General features: G+C 37.0%; 1 protein-coding gene across 7 annotated transcripts in view; it reads left to right on the top strand.

Moving 5' to 3' along the window:
* Window positions 1-17,953, top strand: part of UBE2E3 (ubiquitin conjugating enzyme E2 E3) — a 90,180-nt gene extending 72,227 nt beyond the window's left edge. For 5 of the 7 annotated variants that reach the window (XM_082397619.1, XM_082397616.1, XM_082397617.1 and 2 more), the window contains exons 4-6: window positions 11,464-11,596; window positions 15,522-15,669; window positions 17,317-17,953. In XM_082397619.1, the coding sequence (XP_082253745.1) occupies window positions 11,464-11,596; window positions 15,522-15,669; window positions 17,317-17,414 (379 nt within the window). In that variant the 3' untranslated portion in view covers window positions 17,415-17,953. Of the gene's footprint in view, window positions 1-11,463; window positions 11,597-13,208; window positions 13,298-15,521; window positions 15,670-17,316 lie in introns of those variants that run through there. The other 2 variants (XR_014246183.1, XM_082397621.1) reach the window with 2 other exon arrangements.
* Window positions 17,954-20,367: the final 2,414 nt, after the last annotated feature.

Genomic DNA, 20,367 nt, shown 5'->3' with positions numbered 1-20,367 from the left:
CATATCCACTGTTCTGTACCTTCCTTTTTCTTTCTGTTTCTTCTTTTTTGTTCCCCCACCAACCCCATTTAACATATGTCTTAGAGATCTTTCCAAATTACTTTTTTATTTTCCTCACAGTGAGCTGGTATGATCCCCATGTCCTTACCAGATGAAGTCTTCCTTAGTCTGTAACATCCTTTTCAAACCCAGTTTTCCCCCCATGTCTCTTCATGTAATTAATCTCTCCTCTGCTTTGCTCCCATTTATTTTTTTTGTCCCTCTATTACACACCTGTCACAGGTCTGCCATATATTATCATGACTTATGTGTGGTTCTCTCATCCCAGGTGTCATCTCCTCATCTCACTCTATTCTTCCCACAGTCTGGCTCATCCCATCTTTAGGACTTTAGTTACCACCTGTGTACCAAGGTCTCCCAAATTTATATCTACAGCCCACCTCCCCCCGCCACACACACACATCATTGACATATTTATTTCTTGTATATCTCAAAGGCAGCTTAATCCTAGTGTGTCCAAAACCAGCTCCTTTTCCATTGTCTCTATCTTAGTAAAAGGTATCTGTATCCATCTCAGTTGTACAGTCCGGAAAACTATGAACTATTCTTGATATCTCCTTCTCCCTCACCTCCCATATTCCAAAAACATAAGTTTGGTTGATTTTTTACTTCCTAAATCCCTCTCAAATCCATCCTCTTCCCTTTATCTCTGATATTACCTTAGTCCAGTCTGCCATAATCTTCACCTGAATTATCACAGTAGTCCACTGACATAGCCTCTCTGGTCCTCTTCCAGACCATTTTCCACACAGCAATATAAGGAATGTTTTCAAAATGTAAATATTAGTGCGACCCCCTTCCCTGCTTAAGATATTTTGATGTCTCCCTGTTGCTTTTAGGATAAAGACAAGATCTTTAATATAGCCTAACAGGGTCCTGCACGGATATTTGTTACTAATTCCCTCTTCAGTTCATCTCTTACTGCACCCCACCCCCCAGTTCTCTTTGCGTCTACCACACTAGACTTAACTTCCAGGCGCTGCCGTTCACCTTGCTCCTTACTACCTCAGGGCATTTACATATGCTGTTAAGTCTTCCCCAGCCCTTCCCTTTTACCTTCTCCTAGTTAACTCCCACTTAGTGTTTCAAATATCATCTCAAACATTGGTTAACTCTGTGAATCTTCCCTGAACTTCCTGACTAGGTCACATCTTCCTGTGACTCAGCAAAGCACATATACCTCTCCTTTGTAGCACATTTTCTGCTGCATTTGTGTGTGTGCTAGCATTTGACTAATCACTATATACCCAGGTAGGCAGTAATCTCCCTGGAGGCAGTGGCCTTTATATCTTTAGTTTCCTGCACAGGTGCTCAGCACAAAATAGTAGACACTCATATCTTTAATGAATACATGAATGAATTTGTTTCTGTTTTCTCCATTGACTCATCTTGTGGAAACTATGCAAAATTTTGCAAAGGCTCAAATACATATTTCAGGTTCAAAGTGAATCCATATGCTCAACAAGGCACAGTATGGCTTAATAAGCAATATGTACCACAGACTTCCCAAGGCCTTAAGTTTACCAGAAAGAGGTCATTCTGGGGGCAGGGAATGGGAAGATAATTGTGAACTGCTAGCAGATTTCTAGGTCTGTTTTGTAGTTAGTGGAATTATTTGCCTGTATTGTTTCCTAAGCCATTTCCCCTCTCCCATTGTCTTATATTTCCCTAATAAATGATCTCCTAATTACTTTCAACCTAGAGAAATAAAACTTTTCCCAAAGCAGTCAGGAATAGACCTTTTCACTTATAAAACAATTGAAGTTCGGAAAGAAATAATAAAGATATGGTTAAGATTGTATTCTCTCTAGATAGACTGACTGTGTCTGCCTACCTATTAGCCATGAGAATTTAGGGGAAGCTATTTAACTGCTGTGAGCCTTGGTTTTCTCATCTGGGAAGCTAGGATAGTTACAGCATCTATCTCATAGTATTACTGTGAGGATTAAATGAGATAGACAGCATTTAATGTAGTGACTCCTGGCAACATACAAATGCTCAGTCAGCGCACATGGTTGCTGCTGTTGCTGCAGCTGCTGTTCTTGTTGGGACACATTTTCCCAGTACAAAGGTTGTTTAGTCTAGTTCACACATACCTTCTCCCCCCACTCCACCTTCCTGTGTCACAGGGAATGTAGAACTCTAGGCTTCAGCCAAGAGACGGTAGAAGGGACTAGGAGGAGAAAGGGTGATGGGTGTTTGCATTAGCAGTTTGGAGGGGAGGATAGGTGTTCCTGATGTCTCCATTAGTAAAAGAAAAGTCTGGATCTTCACATACGTGGTACCTCACTTAAACTTATGGGGGAAATGGTTTAAATTGACTTGTGAGCCAACATTGAAACCACCATTTATATTACCGTGGTTAAAAGGTGATCCAAAGTTCCAAATTACCTGATTTTAAAACACATTATTGTGTTTCAAACTCTTTCTATAAACCAACACTTAAAGAAACAGTTAGTACTTTTTGCTTTAATATGGAAACATTTACTTGTTCTAAACTTCATTTGTATTTTTTTAAATTAATAAATGTTATTTTTAGAGCAGTTTTAGCTTCACATCAAAATTGAGCAGAAAGTACGGAGTACCCACCCGTGTACCTGCTGCCCCACACGCACGCCTCCTCACTACCAGCACCTCACACCACGCCAGTGCACCTGCTACCATGGATGCACCTGCGTTTGACACACTGTTACCACTCAGCGTCTTCAGTTTACGTTAGGCTTCACTCTTGGTGTTCTGCATCCTGTGGGTTTGGATGACTGTATAGTGACACGTATCCACCATGGTGGTATCATACAGAATAGTTACACTGTCCTAGAGATCCTGTATGTTCTTCCCGTTCATCCCACCCTCCCCATTAAACCCTAGCCACCACTCATCTTTCTACAATCTCTATAGTTCTGACTTTCAAGAATGTCATATAGTTGGAATCATACAGTATGTATGATTCAGATTGGCTTCTAGTAGTAGGCATTTACGTTTCCTCCATGTCTTTTAATGCCTTGATAGCTTATTTATTTTGACTGCTGAATAATGTTCCACCATCTGAATGTATCACTTTATTTATCCATTCGCTTACTGAAGGAGATCTTGTTTGCTTCAGAGTTTGGGCCATTATGGATAAAGCTGCTATAAACATTCGTGTGTAGGTTTTTGTATAGGCATAAGTTTTCAGTTCATTAAGTACCTAGGTGCACAGTTGCTGGGTTGTATGGTAGGAGTATGTTTAGTTTTGGAAGAAACCGGCAAACTGTCTTCCAGAGCGGCTCTGCCATGTTGCGTTCCCACCAACAATGAATGAGAGTTCTGTTGCTCCACATCCTCGCCTGTATTTGGGGTTGTCGGTGTTCTGGATTGTGGCCGTTCATATGGGTGCGTAGCGATGTCTTGTTGTTTTAGTTTGGAGTTCCCTGATGATGTTTTAGTCCATTTGGACCGCTCTAACAGAATACTATAGACTGGGTGACTTATAAACAACAGAAATTTATTTCTCACAGTTCTGGAAGCTGGGAAGTTCCCGATTTGGTGCCTGATGAGGATCTGCTTCATGGCTCGTGGATGGCTGTCTTCTCACTGTGTCCTTCCATAGCAGGGGGAGCAAGGGAACTCTGGGGGTCTCTTTTATAAGGGCACTCACTCATGCCGTTCCTGAGGGCTGCATTCTCAGGACCTAATTCCCTCCCATAGCCCCCCCCCCGCCCCCGCCCCCGCCCCCGCCCCCAACACACATATACCACCACATCAGGCGTTGGAATTTCAACATGAACTTTGGGGGTGGATGGGAGACAACTCACACTCAGTCCACACCAAAATGTGATGTTGAACATCTTTTAATATGTTCTTTTGCCATCTGTGTATCTTCTTTGATGTGGTATCTTTGTTCATGTCTTTTGTCCATTTTTTAATTAGGTCGTTCAATTTTTCTTTGAGTTCTAAGGGTTCTTTGTGTATCTTGGATAACAGTCCTAATCAGATGTGTCGTTTACAGATATTTTCTCCCAGTCAGTGACTTGTCTTCTCATTCTCTTGACGTTGTCTTTTGCAGAGCAGAATATTTTAATTTTAGTGAAGTCCAGCTCATCAATTATTTCTTTCCTGTATTGTGTCTTTGGTACTGTATCTGAAAGGCATCACCATACCCAAGGGCAACTAAGTTTTCTCCTATATTATCTTCTAGGAGTTTTGTAGTTTTATATTAGGCCTGTGATCCATTTTCAGTTTATGTTCGTGAAGGGTATAAAGTCTGTGTCTAAATTTCATTTTTTTAACATATGGGTGTCCAGTTGTTGTAGCACCATTTTTTGAAAAGGCTGTCTTTGTTCCATTGTATTGCATTTGCTCCTTTGTCAAAGATCACTTGACTTTATTTATGTGGGTCTATTTCTGACCTCTCTGTTTTGTCCCATTGATCTGTCTATTCTTTTGCCAATACCACACTGTCTTGATTACTGTTGCTGTATAGTAAGTCTTGAAGTTGGATACTGGCAGTCCTCTGACTTTGTTCTCCTTCAATATTGAGTTGGCTATTCTGGATCTTTTTCTCTCCATATAAACTTTCTAATCAGTTTGTTGATATCCACAAAATAATTGGCTGGGATTTTGATGAGTTTGCATTGAATCTGTAGATGGGAAGAACTGACATTTTGACAGTATTGAGTTTTCTTACCCATGAACATATAGTATTCTCCATTTATTTAGTTCTTCTTTGGTTTTATTTGTATTTTAACAGATTTTATATTAATATATAGTATTTTAAAATTTAGTCATGGTGGATAAGGTCTATTGAAGTTATACCAATATGGCATCTTAGTTCAAGCTCTTTCATTTCTGTAGCTGTAAAATTAAACCCATGCTTAAATAAGAACTTTGTATTAGTAATTTTTTTTAAATGCACACTACACACACAGGTATATTTTAACAATTTAATGGTTTAGAATGGGACACTCACCATTCCACCACTTTTCATAGTTATGTCCGTCTTAAGTCAGACATACGTTATATTCTTTTCTCCTTGAATTTAATTCAGCTCTTCTTAAGATTGCCATAGGGATAAAAACCATACAGATTTTAGTGTAAATCTTTGCATTTGGCTTAGTATGGGATTTAAAAATTGTATAAAAAAGCATTGTGTTAAAAAAAAGGATATTTGTAAAATTGAATCTGTTATTAAATTAAGCATTTGAGAGTTCTTGTGGGAAATCACTCCAGTGCTGTAAAAGGCTAGTGTTTATGACCCTTGTAGTAACAGTAATTTCTGAACGAATATTCAAGTGATGAGAAAATGGATTTTGCTAAGATCAGTCCTCTTGCTGCTAATGTTTAAAATATTGTTACTCATTAACAATAAGAGCAGCTAGTAACAGAAAATTCCCAGGTGCAAATTTGTCACTCTATCCAAACTTTCTGCCTGCTTTTTACTTTTGTTTGTTTTGTGCAGAAGCTATAATAGCTTATGGGAAACATGGTATTTAAAGGGAGGAAAGTAATGTTTGCAGGGGAAAAACAGTAAAATAAAAGTACTACTCTTTTTCTTAGTGGTATTTAAACAAAAATTTACATCCTCAATTCTGGAATTTAACAAGTGATCTTTCTTTTTGGCATTAGCAAAATATTGAGGTTGCAGTAAACAAAGTCCCTGTTAACTTTGTCTCTGCTTTTTCATAATTTGACTCAGAACTGGAATGAATTTTACTTCTGCTGTATCAGTGAAGTAAATTACTAAGTAAATTAACCCTTTTTTATGAAATTAATACATGTTTACCCCACTATCTGAAAGTAGAGTGTTCCTATAAAACCTTTTGTAAGCCTAAATGATGTAAAGCGAAGAAGCAGTTACCTTAGGACACATCTTGCTAATGGCTGCACAAAATAAATCGAGATAAAGCACAGATACTCACAGACACACAGTTCAAAGCTACGGAGGCTTGATGCTGAGATGCTGAGTGTAGTTCCCCGGGAAGGAGCTTGGCAGTGCCGCTCTCCCTGCCTCTAGAATGTTCACTGCAGAACAGACTGAACGCTGTTTTTGCTTTTCACCTGTTTTTGTAAAAGCGAAAATCTTCTTTAGATCTCTTTTGGTTGGTGAAAACAGGTACTAATGTAAGTCTTTCGTAAGAGCAAAGTGGCATAAAGTGAATTTTTTAAAAGCAGGGGATACCCATTTAAGAAAAAGTTCCCTTTCTGCTTCCCCCTTGCCTCTTTTCCCTTTCCTCTGCCATTAAACATGCTCTATGACAGGGGTCCCCAACCCCCGGGATCTAATGCCTGATGAACTGAGGTGGAACTGATGTAATAATAATAGACATAAAGTGCACAATAAATGTAATGCGCTTGAATCATCCTGAAACCATCCCCCCTACCCCCGGTCCTTGGAAAAATCGCCTTCCACGCAAATGGTCCCTGGTGCCAAAAAGGATGGGGCCCGCTGCTCCATGAGATCTCTCTTTCCTCTCCCCTTGGGCAGATCCCACAACTCTTTAGTCACTTTGAGTTATTAAAGTACATCTGATTTTCAGGGCATAAAAAGCCCGTTTCACCGTAAGTTGAAGAGCCAGGTCCACATCTTGCAGCCTCATGGAGCTTCCATTTCTAGTGGGAGACGGACAATAATAAGTAAGATAAATAGATAAAATATATGTTAGAGAGCGATAGAGGCTATGGAGAAAAAATAGAAAGGCGGGTGAAATGTGTGGAGACCGTGTGTGACATTTTAGGTAGAGTGGCCAAGAAAGGCCTCGCTGAGAAGGTGGCTTTTGAGCCAAGAAAGACCTGTAGACGGTGGTGGCGCAAACCACGTGGATATCTTGAGGAAGAGCATTGCAGGCAGAGACACTGGTGCGGAGACCCTGAGGTGGAAATGTACATTTTAGTTGGAGAAACAGGTTGCTATAGCCAGTTGAGCGAGGAAAGGAGGAGCAGATAAGAAGGGTGGTAGTGGTGATGGTAGCAGCAAATGATACAGTGCCTTATAGGTCAGAAGACTTTGACTTTAACACAGAATAAGGAGGTAAGCCGTTGGAGGGTTTTGACCAGAGTTCCGTGATCTGATTTACTTATCGCTCTGCCTGGTTGTCTTTGAGAATAGACTACCGTGGTGGGGCTTAGGGTCTCAGGTGGAAGCAAGGAGGCTATTGTAATTAACCAGACAGAGAATGCTGGTGTTTTCAATGAAGGTTGAGGTGGTAGGAGTAGGGAGAAGTAGTAGAATTTGAGGTATGTTTTGAAGATAAAACCAGTGGAATTTACAGGAGGTGGGATAGAAAGTGTTGTCAAGGGTGAGGTCTAGGTGTTTGCCCTGAGGAACTAAAGAGTTGCCATTAGCTGAATTAGGGAAGCTTGTAAGAGGAATTGGAATATCTGGGATTCAGTTTGGGGCATGTTAAACTTTTCAAAATTACTGGATACAAAATATTAGATTTCAAAATAAAGAGGGTTTAGTAGGCATTTAGATGTATAGCTCTGGAATTTAGTATAGAAATGTAGGCTAGAGATACAGGTTTGTAGGTTCAGAGCTTACTGATGCTATTGGAAGCCATAAAACTGCAGGAGATCAACAAAAGAGTAGATGTAGTTAGGAGAAGAGGTTTAAGGACTGAGCTCTGGAAGATTGGCAATATTTAGAGGTTAGGGAGATAAGGAACAGCAATAGTGATTGAGAAGGAGAGGCCAAGAAAGTTAGGAGGAAAACCAGTAAGTATGTTATTCTAGCAACAAAGCAGAGAAAGTATATCAAGGAGGAAGAAGTGACCAACTGTGTCATATGTTGCTGGGCCAGTCAAATAAGATGAAGATTGAGAAATGAGCATCGAGTCTAGTGATGAGGTCATTGGTGACCTTGGATGAGAGATGTTTCAGTGGAGTGTCGGGGGGGGGGGTGGGTAAGAGCCTGTTAGAGGTAATTGAAATGAGAGCTGGAAGGGGTAGAGGAATCGTGGTTAGTTTTTAAATAAAGATTGGGGAAATGGCACTGTAGTATTCTTGTGGGCATGATTCACCAGAGAGGGAAAAATAGATGATCCAGGATGGAGTGTAGAATTGCTGGAGTGTTGTCTTTTTGGAAAAGAGAAAGAGAGAAGATGGAGAACTAGTGAAAAGGTGTGGCTAGCACCTATCTTGAGATTGTCAGCATTTAGCACCCATTTTCTACTCAGCTGTGAAGCCTCAGTGGCAGGTCAATTACTAGCCTATAAAATGTTACGTTTGAATTAGGGTGGAGTCAGTCGTGCCTCCAGCACACCCGCACACCCCCTCCTTACCACCCCCAGCCCCCCATCTTGATTAGCAGGTGGCATCTTTGTGAGAAGGAAAATGGAGACTCTTATTCCAGACAAGGCAGCCAACAAGAGGTGGATATTTAGCCCTAACTCACCTTAGGCTAGGTTCCTTAGAACACAGCCATAAGCTGCAACCCTGCTAGGTCTACTCCAAAACAATAGGGAAAGTCACATTTCATATCCTGCTGCAATAACCATATCCTTAGTGTCTTGTAGCAGAATAGCATAACTGAGAAGACAGCAAATTTAAGAACCAAGAACTTGGTGTGGGAATTCCAGCTCTTCTACCAACTGGCAGAGGGGAGTTAAGATGGATCGCTTACTTTCTGTGAATTGGTTTCTTCAAGTGTAAAAGGAGGGGTTTGGCTTCAACCAGATCCTTTTCATGCTGAAATTCTGTGATTCATTAAAATATAGTAATCCCCAGCCATCTGAAGCATAACATAGTTCTTCTGCCAAGAACCAAAGAATATCACCGAGGAAATTTGGTTTCTTTGGAGAATTGCTCTCCTTGGGTTCCTACCCAAGTAAGTATTTGCAAAATTTGACTGGAGATTAAATTACACATAGTAGCACTGAAATTATAAGAGGGAATATAAATATAGCAAAACTATTGAAGTCAGTAGAGATTTATTCAGACTTTGTCCAAATTCTCTCTGAGTATTTTGTAGCTGTGGGACGTATGGAAAGTTATTTAACTCTCTGAACTTTAGTTTCCTCATCTAAAAATAGGAATATAATAATAGTACCTAATTCATAGATTTGTAAGGAGAATTAAATGAGATATGCACTATGGTGCTTTGACAAATGCTTGGCTTATTATGGAGTAAACCTTAGCTGCTGTTGTTATCATCATCATCATCATCATTATTATCATCAGTGTGTGACATGTGTAGTTTAAAACATTTTAGTATAGCAGGTGTACTATAAAAGTCTCATACTATAATTTAGTTTTATAACGATTACTTTGAGTCATCAAGGGAAAAATTAACTTAGAAAAGGAAATGCCATTGAATCAGTTTAAACTTCTCCTTTTTTTAAACAAAATTGGTACTTCATTTTGTATGCTTTTAGTTACAGTGAAAATTCCCTTGGGGAATATACCTGATTCTCAGATGATGACAGAACAATGAGCCATTACTGTAATTAGTTCCAGTTGCTGTGTATACTTAAAACTTAGAAAATAGTATTTTTCAAAAGTGCATTTTCCCTAAATAGGCCATAAAAGTAAGATCTTATAGTTCATATATATCTGCCTTAAAAATAGGTTTTTGAAACATCCGGTAAACATTTTGATTGTACCGTCAAGTTTTCTCCACCCTTTCTGTATGAACTGTTGTCAGAGTGATTATTGATAGCATCGCCTACTTGATGTTTACAGTCTGCAGTGTATGTTTTACAGAATTAATAAGCTATAGTTAAATCATTTAACGTATACCTGAATGTCCTATTGTAATTAATGTGGTTGCTTTATCAATGCTGGTTTGCACTTATTTTAAATCAAACATGCAGATCATTTTTAAATTGATGGTCATTTTAAAAGAAGAAAAACTTTATACATACCTTAGTGCAGAAAGTCAAGTTAGTCTATAGTGTAAAGGTTAGAGAAAAATGGAAGTGTGTAAGGTAAATTTGAAAAGGGTTTAAGGGGTATTGGATGTGTCTTACTAACAAATAACTGTGAGTTTAGACTTTGAATTATCTCTCATTGTAGTTTATAAATGAAATGATGGTGTTGAACACAATGTAATGTACTTGGGGTTTAATAGCACCTAGCACTCAGACCTTGAACAACATTCCCACTAAAAGGAACCAGGGCTCCTTGAAGAAATGGCAGATTCCAAGGATGGGAGCCTGGAACATATCGTTAGGCCAGAAAGTAAGGAAGTGTTCAAAAAAATGATGGTGGCCTATCACAAGGATACAGGGTCATTTTGAAGGTGTTCCCAGTGGCCAAATCTGGGGTGATTTGAGTATCAAAATAATTAAATTCAGTAAGAATTCTAAATCATTAGGAAAAAAGATAGGAATCCATGAGACCTCACCAATAATACACATACATATTCATAGAATCAGGAGAAGAGAGGGCTCAGGGGCCAGCTGGTAAATGTGGAGGAAATGCTGACGTTGGAAAATTATGATTTTATCACTATCATAGTAAGGTTTAGTTTAGCCAAGAATCACAAGTCGATGTTAAATCTAGGGGAGAAATTCTGATGAAGAGTGGGGTATTTGCAAAGGTTGCTTATTGGTTGCAGTAGGAAAATTGGACAGCACTTGATCTGGATAGTGAAAATTAACATCACCAGTGTGCCTCTGGATGTGGCACCCTGAGAAGAACACAGCATCACTTAACGTTCTCTTCTAGCCAGGGCTGAACTACCTGCATCTAATCATAAGGAAACATCAGACGAGTTCAAAATGATGAGCATTCTATTAAAAGAAAAACTGTATTCTTCAACAATATTAATACTATAGAAGGCAAAGGAAGGCTAAAAGGCTCTATATTAAAGGAGACTAAAGGCACAGGATATATAGATGGTCGATCCCAAGACTGGGATCTTGTATCTGGAGGAAAACTAAGATTTTTTCCTAAGGCGTAATTGGTTCAGTTGATAACATTTTGCAGATTGTAGGTATTGTGTAGATTTTACTTTTACTGAAATTGTAGCTATATTGCAGTTGTATTAGAAAATGCACACTGAAATATTTATGGGGAAAGGGCCATGATACATTCAACTTACTCTCAAATGGTTCAGAAAAAAAAGCACTTTGTGTGTGTGTGTGTTGTGGTGTTGTGTATGTGTGTGGGGTTTTTTGTTTTGTTTTTTTTTTTTAGCAGGAGGAGATGGAGAGGGAGAGAGAGGGAGTTGATAAAGCAAATGAGCAAAATGGGATTCTGGATAAAGTTATACAGGTGTTCTTTGTTTTTGTGATTTTTCTGTAAGTTAGAAATATTTCCAAATATGTTTATACACACATGCGTGCACAAGTTGGTTAAGACTTATTTCTTTTACACTTATCTCTTCTTGTTCTAGTTTGCTAATTTACCTTTGATACTTAATTGGTTTAAGATGTTAAATTCATTGATCACAGATATACACATTGATTTTTAATTTCTTTTAAATAGTGCTGGGCCTAAAGGAGATAACATTTATGAATGGAGATCGACTATACTTGGTCCACCAGGTTCTGTATATGAAGGTGGTGTGTTTTTTCTGGATATCACATTTTCATCTGATTATCCATTTAAGCCACCAAAGGTAAGAACCTAGAATTGCATTCTTTAATACTTATCCTTTTCCACAGTCAGTTTATTCTAGGGGATGGACGCAGTTATTTTTATTTAATTGTTTTTCATGGATTATACAGAAACTCTCATGTAACCAAGGATTTTTAAAACTAGAAGTAATTGATTTGTGTCTTTTACAAATAACTTTGTAACCAGCGGAGAGTTTGTTAATTGTAAGTGAAAGTATGCCACTTTGCACATCAGTAAGCACATAAATTTTAGATTTATGATATGAGAAAAAGTATCTTATGAACCTTGCTTAAGAAACCTGTTGGGATAAAAAGTAAATTTGTCTGACAGCTTCCGGAAAGAAGAGTTAAGTAACTTGAATCTTGTGTTAAATACCCTATCTTTATAGATGAGCAAAGACTAGATACCTATAGCACAGAAGAGAGAACTAATACTATTTAATAAACTTTTTTGTGCTCTCTGTAAGTATGATGCATTAGTGGGAGTGAGGGTGGCTGGCTGACTTATGCCTCCTGTTGCCTCTGAATGTCAGTTAGGTGGATAACAGCAAGAAGGGTTGAGTTGTGTCTTGTGATCACTGGCAATTATTTTTCAATTCTTAAACATAGCAGTTACTTGAATAGCTTCCTCCTCTGACTTCTCCCAATAAAATGGTCAAGCCAGCAGTTTTTACCATCAGTATTAAGCCTGAGCATAATTATGCTGTAGTTAGAAAGACTTCTGACATGTCAGGGAGAAGTGTTATCAAGCCCTTAACTTTTAGCGTAGTTCCTTATGTTCCCTTCACTATTTAAAATATATGTTGCGATTTAATGCCTGCCTCACGTGCATGTGTGTTGTTATGTGTGTGTGTGTAAAGATAAAGGATTTTTTTTTTTTTGGAAAGAAGGCAGATCATTTCTCCCTTATCTAACAAGGTAACAACAGTTCCACCTAGTGGTGTTTACCTCAAATTGCAGATACCAAGTTTCCCTATCACCTAGAGGTATTGGCTCTCAACTACAGCTGTCAGTTTTTGAGTGCTTTACTGTGTGGTCCCATCAGAACCTAAGATCTTTAAATGATTGTCTTATTTAATGTTCTTGGGTATGTCGAGTATCTCTTGCTAGATCAATCAAAGAAAGGGACAAAACCCTCATGTTAATAATACTGCAGATTGTATTCACATTCAAAATGACACATGTTAAATGCCAATATATCATTAACTATTCAGTTTGCCTTCAGTGCTTAAGTTTTCTGTATTATAGCAAACAAAACCTTAGCAAAATAGCACATGACTGTATTTATAGTGAGGCTTATTTCTACTTTCATCATTTTTCATATTGGAAATTGGTTTTAACATGGTAGCAAAATTAGAAAAAAAGTTTGCAAGATATAGTTTTTATGAAATAATTTTTATACATGAGGGAAAATTTGTTAAAGGAAGAGACATTTTTCTTGGAATCTTTTAATGGAAAATAGAGATTGACTAGCATAGTTCTGTATATGATTTGTCATAATTATTTTGGTTAATATGATGGCTATTTATTAATTTAGCATGTTAATTTTTTCACTAAAGTCTCAATATCTTTATTTTCTAACCCTTTAATGTTGATTCCTTCCTCTTCCCTAAGATATCTTATGCAGTATTATGAAGCATTCTTCAGATCTATAGTTGGACAAGTGAAAAAGAAATAAGACTTCTGCTGTTATCTTGGTTTAGGTATAATTATTTCTCTACAGTTCTGCTTATTTTTGAAGTTCAGATAAGGTGTTGAACTTCTTGAAGAATAATAGAAATTTAATTCTCTTCTGTTCATTGATTGTTAAAAGCTGAAAGGAATCAGAGTATTAATTGTGTTTGTAAGCCATGCATATCTATTGAGTAGTCAGCTGTCAACGATATGAACATACATTATTCCCATATTCTGGAGCAGGGCTGTCTAATAGAAATATAATGCAAGCTACATGTGTAATTTTTTATAGAAACAGTGAAATTAATTTTAATAATATTTTACTTAATCCAGTGTATCCAAAAATATCGTCGTTTCAACATGTAATCAATAGAAGCATCATTAGCGCCATATTTTACATTCTGTTTGATATTGAGTCTTTGAAATCTGGTATGTATTTTACACTTTTAGCCCATCTTAATTCTTGTAACCACATTTTAAGAGCTCTGTGTAACTAGTATGTACTGTGTTAGAACAGTTCTAGAGTTATATACAGTAGTCCCTCCTTATCCTCAGGGCGTATGTTCCAAGACCTTCAGTGGATTCTTGAAATCATGGAGAGTACTGAACCCTATATGATGCTATTTTTTCCGATGCATAAATGCCTATGATTTATAAATTTATAAATTAGGCACAGTAAGAAATTAACAATAACTAATAATAAAGTTAGAGCAGTTATAACAATATACTGTAATAAAAGTTATGTGATTGTGGTCTCTCTCTCTCTCTCTCAAAATATCTTGTACAAACTTAATGCCTCTTCCATCGTAACTAAGCACTTATGCCTGTAGCTTTTTCAGCTTGAGGTACAACAGCAAAACTAGCACAAGTGTTTTTTTCCTTTTACAGTTTCATGGATAGAAGACTCATTCTTAACCATAGATCTTAGCAACCTCAGTGTAGAATTTTTTTTCCTGCCCTTATTAAGTCAAAAACTTTCACCTTTTCACTTAAAGCAAGAATTTCACAGCTTCTCTTTGGCAGATCTCAGTTGCCAGCATCACTGCTCTTGAGCTTTGGAGCCGTTATCAAATAAAGTAGGGTGACTTGAGCACAAGCACTGCGACCCCGCAGCAGTTGAACTGATAACCAGGATGCTACTTAGTGGACTGACTGGGCAGGATCATGCTGGACACCCAGGCAGGGTAGAGCAGGACGGGGCAAGATTTCATCATGCTACTCAGAACAGCGCAAAATTTAAAACTTATGAATTGTTTATTTCTGGAATTTTCCATTTAATATTTTTGGACCCCAGTTGACCTCAGGGGTCCAAAACTGAAACCATGGAAAGCAAAACTGTGGATAAAACGAGTACTACTGTGGTCTCTTTCTCCTCCTTCCCCACCACGCCAGTGGTTTCTTTCTTGTTTTTAATTATGCGTCCTTATCAGAAATACACTTTTGAGTGCTTTAAACATTTTCTTCCCAGACTCCACTTGGGAGATCACAGTACATAGCTAGTTCCAAGGGATCAGGCACTGTCTTTTTTCTTTGCAACTCCAAATTAAGAATTAACCACCCAATTTGTGTTTGTGATTGTTTGAAACTGGTGAGTGTTTGTTTCCATGATTTATTCTCTTTTTTCACATATCTCAAGGATATAATAGTTTCCTTTATTCAGTAGCTTAAGACCTTACTTGTTTCATTTTACTGTCTTAGTCTAACAAGACAGTGAGCCATTTGTGGAAATGAAAGTCTGAGAAATAGAAAGGCTGGTGATTTCACCAACCTTCTCCAGTATTTTCGGACACATGGCAAGAGATTAGCTGAGTTGGTGACCTTTTTCTATCAAGAAACTAATGTAACTTTAGTTTTATGTTTAAAAAAATTCTTCACTAGTTTCTCTTACCTTTGGCACCAAAACGTTTGTGTTCTCCCTCACTTCCTGTCTTTAAATAGTGGTGTGTGTGTGCACGCCCACACACTCATTCATAGAATTACCCTATCATTTGTATAAACAGTTCAGCGACTCATTTGGTTTAAAAGCAACATAGTTCCTGCTATACTGGGTAAAAACAAAATTTCTCTGAACTGAATTAAATAAAACCATTTAATTTTGCTATTACTTAAACCTAGTGTTTGTTAGCTCGTCAGTGAAATTATATGCTATTTGCTATGATCTGTGATATGTTCCACTTCCTTTTTGCTAGTGAGAGTTTTAGTTGGTAACAAAGCTTTTTATTTTCTTTCTGTCTTTAATGTCACTGCCCTTAGGTTACTTTCCGCACCAGAATCTATCACTGCAACATCAATAGTCAGGGAGTCATCTGCCTGGACATCCTTAAAGACAACTGGAGTCCTGCTTTGACTATTTCAAAGGTTTTGCTGTCAATTTGTTCTCTTTTGACAGACTGCAACCCTGGTAAGCAGATTTTTATTAACACATGCGATGAGGCTACAAAAACAGTGCATTTTTTTTCAGTTTAAAGTGAATTTAAGAAGTAAATGCTGTTGGTAGAAAGATCAGCATAAAACACTTTTTGAGGAAATTATCCATGCCATTTCAATTAGAATAGACCAGAAGTTTCACAATAACTTCCTTTAATTTGTTAATGGCATACTACCCTATAATTATTTTCTCCCTGTCATTGGTGACTCTCTGTTTTCTAAATTAGTGGAGTTGTACAAACCACTTTTGACGGGAGTAAAGTAATGTTTCTGACACCACTGCCTCCTCCTCTTGCTCCTTCCATGCTGCCGTGTGCTTTAACGCAGCCTCTCAGTAATGATGGGCTTCTTGTTCTCCCTTCCTTTTCGGATTATGGTTGGTTGTATTAGATGTGGTAATAGTCGATATTAAAATGATAGCCGATGAGAGAGTTAGACTAGATTATGATTATAAAAACTCAGAGATAAAGTCATTAGTGCGTAATCTGGAAGAAATGCCTAACTGCCACACGTGATCTTTAATGTGGGTAGCTGACTTGAAAAAATAATGTTTAGACCTGGGATTTCGCATATGCTCTCTTACTAAGTGGTCATTTTTTAAAGAAGTTGGCTTAATTTTTCTAAACATTGAATCAATCACCAAAGGTTATTACTATTATATTAGGCCTAGCAGTTGTACATATACCCAAAATACATTGATTGATTGCTAGATAGATAGAAGGATAGATAGAACGATATATAGAAGGATATTCATTGTGGCATCTTTTATTAAAGCAGAAGATTGTAAATAACCTACATATCCATTAATAGAGGATGTAGCTTAATGAGGTAGCTCTATGTGAATGGTTAGAGAAAACTCTCTAAGATATGTTAAGTAAAAAAGCAAGGCACTGAAAAAAAACACACATGCGTAACAATATTCTAAATGCTTATAAATGTGTATAATGTCTCTGGGTAGAAATGCTGTGAACAGGTATAAATTATTTGCCAGGAAGAGAAACTTCTGAGTAGTTGGAGTCAGGAGGGAAGAGAGCTTTACGTTTTACTGGCTGTTGTTTGGTGTACTTCAAACGTGGTACATAGTACACCTTTTTGAAAAATAAGTTCAAAATAAAGTTTACATCTCAGATTCAATTTCTCACTCAATACTATTTAAAACAAAATGGCAAGTAAGCTTTCAAATGGAGGTAAGGGTAGTGATTTAAGTCGTGTTATTGTACAGAATGAAGGAAATATTTCATTCTGAATAGCATTGCATCATAGGATCTGAGTTTGGAAAAATTAATTTTTAAATATCCGTAGAAAAACAAATACAATCATCTAGCACACTTTTATTGTTCAATAAAATGCTAAGAGTGAAAAATAGTTCTTGTATATTAAAGGCATACACATTTTTAAAAATCAGATTTATTAACTCAACATTTATTTTTTAAAGAGGCTTTTCTAATTTGAATAGTAAAATATAAAGATGATTATGTTACTTTAACATTTTTCTTTTGAGAAATTAGCCATTATATATCAAGATGCTGCTGAAAAATCAGCATTTCAATTCAGTAGACTATTAGAACTGAACCTTTAAGACACCATATAATATCTTTTAATGTTCTTTCCACTTTTCCAGCGGATCCTCTGGTTGGAAGCATAGCCACTCAGTATTTGACCAACAGAGCAGAACATGACAGGATAGCCAGACAGTGGACCAAGCGATATGCAACATAATTCACATAATTTGTATGCAGTGTGAAGGCGCAGAAGGCATCTTCTCACTGTGCTGCAAATCTTTATAGCCTTTACAATACGGACTTCTGTGTATATGTTATACTGATTCTACTCTCTGCTTTTATCCTTTGGAGACTGGGAGACTCCCCAAAAAGGTAAATGCTATCAAGAGTAGAACTTTGTAGCTGTAGATTAGTTACGTTTAAAACGCCTACTTGCAAGTCTTGCTTCTTTGGGATATCAAAATGTATTTTGTGATGTACTAAGGATACTGGTCCTGAAGTCTACCAAATATTATAGTGCATTTTAGCCTAATTCATTATCTGTATGAAGTTATAATAGTAGCCGTAGATGACTAGGAATTATGTCATTTGTATTAAACCCAGATCTATTTCTGAGTATGTGGTTCATGCTGTTGTGAAAAATGTTTTACCTTTTACCTTTGTCAGTTTGTAACGAGAGGATTTCCTTTTACCCTTTGTAGCTCAGAGAGCACCTGATGTATCATCTCAAACACAATAAACATGCTCCTGAAGGCATAGTTTCCTGTCGTAATATTTTAAGTCAGTCTTGTTAGAAGGTGTGTCTGAGATGATTGTTGATGAAATAAAAATGTGGATATGAAGATTGACTACAGAGGACTAGTATAAATAATCATTTATTAAATTGAAAACATTTGAAATCTTATAAATGTGTAGAGTTTTTTTCCTTTAAGTCCTAATGAGAGAATACATGAGTTTAAATGTACAAAACTGCGTTTTTTAACCATTGGTCTCAAAAAAAAAGATAAAGCTCTACTTTGATAATATGATATTTGAGCTAAAAATAACATGAAATCCGGGCTTACGAGATTTTGTTTCCAGAATGGTCTGTCCACCATTGGGCAGTATTGTCAAATAACTTTAATCTGGTAGCCCTTCTGTGTCTTTCATGCATTTTTGACTTCTAATCCTGTTCTTGAATTTTCATGGTGTTTTTGGTGTGCGTTACCATTCTTATTATGCATTTGTCCAACAGATATAGGCAGAGGCAGAGATGAACACAGAAACCCTTGTCTGCCCTGAAGGTAGACTAGAACTCTGGATTACTGTGCAGTTGTGGCATTATTTCTCAGTTGAAAGAATAGGGAATTTTAAGGGTTTAATAGGTTATATGAATTCCTTCTTTCTAGTTATAATTATTAAATATTAGATTTCTTACAGGAGCTAGTTTATTTTTCAATATTCAGATTGGTCAACAGAGGATAAATGTTTTTTTCTATGACTGGGATAGTTATTGAGGTAATTCTCTGGTCATGTAACCAAAGTTGTGGAATATGGGCAAATATCTTCTCCAGTCCTAAATATGGAAATAGAAAAACACCCTAAAATTTATAGGCTGGAATTATTAGCATAAAAATACATTGCTCCAAGATAATAAAGTAAAACATTTCTAGTTGTATATACCCTCACAAAGAATAATGGACTCCTACTTGAGTGTTTGTCAGTAGAAGTCTTAAATCAGGGTAAAAATAAAATTACACTTTTATATCTATCTTTCACTTAACACACACCCGCCTCTCCGCCCCCCACCAAAAAAATAAACAAAAAGAATCTCTCCATGTTACAGAGGTACACCAAACAGGCTTAGGCTTATGAAAACCTCTGAGCCTTGACTATTTTAAGCAGTAACTAATAATCTGTACTGGAGTTCAAGTTAATGTGATGAGAATGGGCATCTTTTATGTAAGCTATAAGGATTTCTATGTAGGTGAGCTGTAGAAAGTAGTTTTTACCCAATTCCAATATTGTACATTCTGCATCCTAGGTTAATAAACATCTCTTAGTCCTAGAAAAGCTTTCATCATACTGAATATCAGGATGTTTGGAGATGCTATCCTTTGACTTCCTTCATTTGCTATCAGCCTAATTACTACCACCAAACTGCTTACTTGTAGGCTGTGTCCCATACTCACCTGGGACAGAGTGCAGAGAACTGGTGACATAAAAATATTTGTGGCTCATCCACAAACTACCTTTGTGGCCTTAAATAAGACACTTCCATCTCTTATGTAAAACTCAAAGAAGTTAATATCATTATTTCCCTATTCTCTATTAGTCCTTAGTCCTCAAACTCAGTCGTTCTAATCTTATAAAATTTGTTATACTTGTTCCACTTTCTCTTGCCGGGAACAGGCCACAGTTTCAAATGGACTGAGTAATAAGTCATCACTTTGGTTCCTACTATTAGGTTCTCTTAAAATTCTGAATTTTTAAAAATCTTTTCTATTTTTGATCCACTTCCCAGTTACATAGATGTCCATCCATGTGTACTACAGATAGGTTTTTTTTTCCCCCATGGAACTTTGTTCTAGATGTAAATTGTGATATTTTAAAACCTAGACTTTTTCTTATTCATTAAGAGCAAATTTTACAAGTCCAAATGTAATGTTGTAAGTATTCAAGAATGGCCATAGCACCATGTACCCTGTTGAGCCTGGAGTGTTCTAATTATGATCGTGTGCCCTCAGAGGGGCCACGCAGTGCACAGACCACTACATGCCAGGCTCCACTTAGTTACTGAGGTGCCTCATCTCATTTACTATCCCTCAGAAAGTTTCAGGAGAGAGACACTCTGATGATCCTCAGTTGACAGAATAGAACTGATTCACGGACAGGTTAAATTACTTGATGCAGATTACACGGCCAGTATGATGCAGAGGTACAGCCCCCATTCTTTACCACTAGGCTAAGAGTTTTTGTTTATAGCATTACAGGTAGTATTGAATATATATATGTTTATATGTAAAAGCGGGTATACATAAATTAGAAAACTTCTGAAAGGTAATCTATAAGATAAAGTACAATTTTGCATTTTAGTCAATCCTTATTTTAATCTTCTATTTTAGTCTCAAATGGAACCTCACAAAATAAGCCTTTATTAATTGATTCCAATGAATACGAGGTATGTTTAT

This window comes from Balaenoptera borealis (genome assembly GCF_965194805.1).
Source record: "Balaenoptera borealis genome assembly, chromosome: 6".
NCBI classification, from domain to species: Eukaryota; Metazoa; Chordata; class Mammalia; order Artiodactyla; family Balaenopteridae; genus Balaenoptera; species Balaenoptera borealis.
This window is presented reverse-complemented; position numbering and strand designations above follow the sequence as displayed.